Source organism: Lactuca sativa, chromosome 3 (assembly GCF_002870075.4).
Source record: "Lactuca sativa cultivar Salinas chromosome 3, Lsat_Salinas_v11, whole genome shotgun sequence".
NCBI lineage: Eukaryota > Viridiplantae > Streptophyta > Magnoliopsida > Asterales > Asteraceae > Lactuca > Lactuca sativa.
Genome location: NC_056625.2, coordinates 324,555,955 through 324,558,041, shown reverse-complemented (window position 1 = coordinate 324,558,041; position 2,087 = coordinate 324,555,955). Strand labels below are relative to the sequence as shown.

Genomic DNA, 2,087 nt, shown 5'->3' with positions numbered 1-2,087 from the left:
GTGATTGTTGATTCAACCATACGAGCATAAGATTTTTTATTGTAATCACTAACCAACTTAGCTGCAGGGGATATAACAGGTTTGGAAAAATCCATGTTCAAGAAATTTGCTCCCTGTTCCTTCTTCATATCATTACCAGAATCAACTTCCAAATTACCATTCTCATTCATAGAATCTTTCATATCTTCATCAATACAATTAGTAGGACTACTAATTGGGTTAATAGGATTATCTTCAGAGACTAAAATGGTACCTGATATAACAGGAGCAACTTGCGATAAGGGGGACTTTCCCAAAATGCCCATGACATTTTTTTTTCAGTTACAGCTCCAATCACTGAAGAAGACGAAGCATTCTCCATAATCTTCGAAACATTGAGAACCTTGGAGGAAATCGATTCATCAACAGGCATCTGAATCGAAACTCTATTAGCGCTAACATTTTCCTTAGAAGAAATAAATCCCTCAACCATGTCTGATGTTACTGGAAGCATAACAAATCCTTTTTCCTCAACCATTTCATTCTTCAATTTAGACACCCCAACTGTTTTGTTTTTATTCTGTGATTCCAATTTCTTCTCATTCGCGATCGCTTTTTCAAATGCATCTAGCTCCGATTTAATGAATTATGGATCAACATTTTCTTTTCCCTACCCAGATTTGATTACTTCACGAACTCCAGCTCTCAGCACGACCCTCGATCTTTCAATTGGTGATTTCGAACTCAAATACTTCTTTTCGAACTTTTCTCCAAGGATATGAAGAAGGAACAGGGAGCAAATTTCTTGAACGTGGATTTTTCCAAACCTGTTATATCCCCTGCAGCTAAGTTGGTTAGTGATTACAATAAAAAATCTTATGCTCGTATGGTTGAATCAACAATCACTGCAATGGATCTTAATATCAAAGTAATTCCAAAAGATGATGGAAAGCCTAAGGGGAAAGTTGAGTTGCCTTATGCAGATTTAATGTTGGGTGGAGCTCCTTATCATGCTACTTTGTATGGGTTTTTGTGGGGAAAAAACTTGCGTTTCCAACTGTTAATCATTTCACTTTTAAGATGTGGAAGACATATGGGCTAAAGGATATAATGGTAAATGATGAAGGATTTTTTTTCTTTAAGTTTGATTCTAAGGAAGGAATGATGAATGTGCTGGAGGGAGGACCATGGCTGATTAACAATGTTCCTATGTTTGTTCAAAGATGGAGGCCAGGTTTAGTTCTGAGTAAACCACAAATTAATTCAGTTCCTGTTTGGGTTAAAGTGTTTAATGTACCTTTGGAGTATTGGAACAGCAAAGGAATTACTTTGATTGCAAATGAGATTGGGAAACCAATTGCTATGGATAAAATAACTCAAAAAATGTGTAATGAACATTGGGGAAGGCCAGCATTTATGCGATTTCTTGTGGAAATGTCAGCAGAAACAGAATGGATGAAAGAATTAAGTGTGGTCTCAATTGATTTTGGGACAGGAGAAAAAGTTGAATCAAAATGCAGGATAGAGTATACGTGGAGGCCTGATGTTTGTAATCACTGCAAAGTTTATGGGCATAAAAATAGTAATTGTGGGATTCTAAATGGGAAAAAAAATGATAATGTAGCTGATGTTGCTGTTAACAGAGAAGAAAATGGAAAAAAAGAGAAAATGGATGATGATGGATTCACGTTAGTAACAAAGAAAAGCAATAAAGGGCAGAAATTCAATGCTGGTGTGGTTATAAATGAAGAAGGAAAGGTAGATTTAATTAAATCCTTGGAGAAAAGTTCGAAACCTGTTAATGAAGAAATGGATGTTAGCAATAAAGATGCAAATTCAAGAGATATGGATAATCAAGAAATGGAAAAAAAATAAAAAAGTTAAAGAACAAGAAATTCAAAAAGAAGTCCAAAAAGAAGATCGAAGCAAGGAAATTTCTCCCTATGCTGGGGAGAAGCCACAGCATAGGGATTTGGATGCTGATGTTCGGAATGAATTACACAGATCCTCCCGATCCATATAATCTAAAAGTTTATGAAGACGATTTGGATGCTGATGTTGGAGCTAAAAGAAGAGGCAGAAGAGCTGTGCACAAGGAAATTTCTCCC

General features: G+C 36.0%; 1 protein-coding gene across 1 annotated transcript; it reads left to right on the top strand.

The window, feature by feature from the left end:
* The first annotated feature begins 1,089 nt into the window (after positions 1-1,089).
* LOC128132979 (uncharacterized) lies at positions 1,090-1,854 on the top strand. Its single transcript, XM_052770001.1, has one exon. The coding sequence runs from the start codon at positions 1,090-1,092 to the stop codon at positions 1,852-1,854; it is 765 nt and encodes a 254-aa protein (XP_052625961.1).
* Positions 1,855-2,087: the final 233 nt, after the last annotated feature.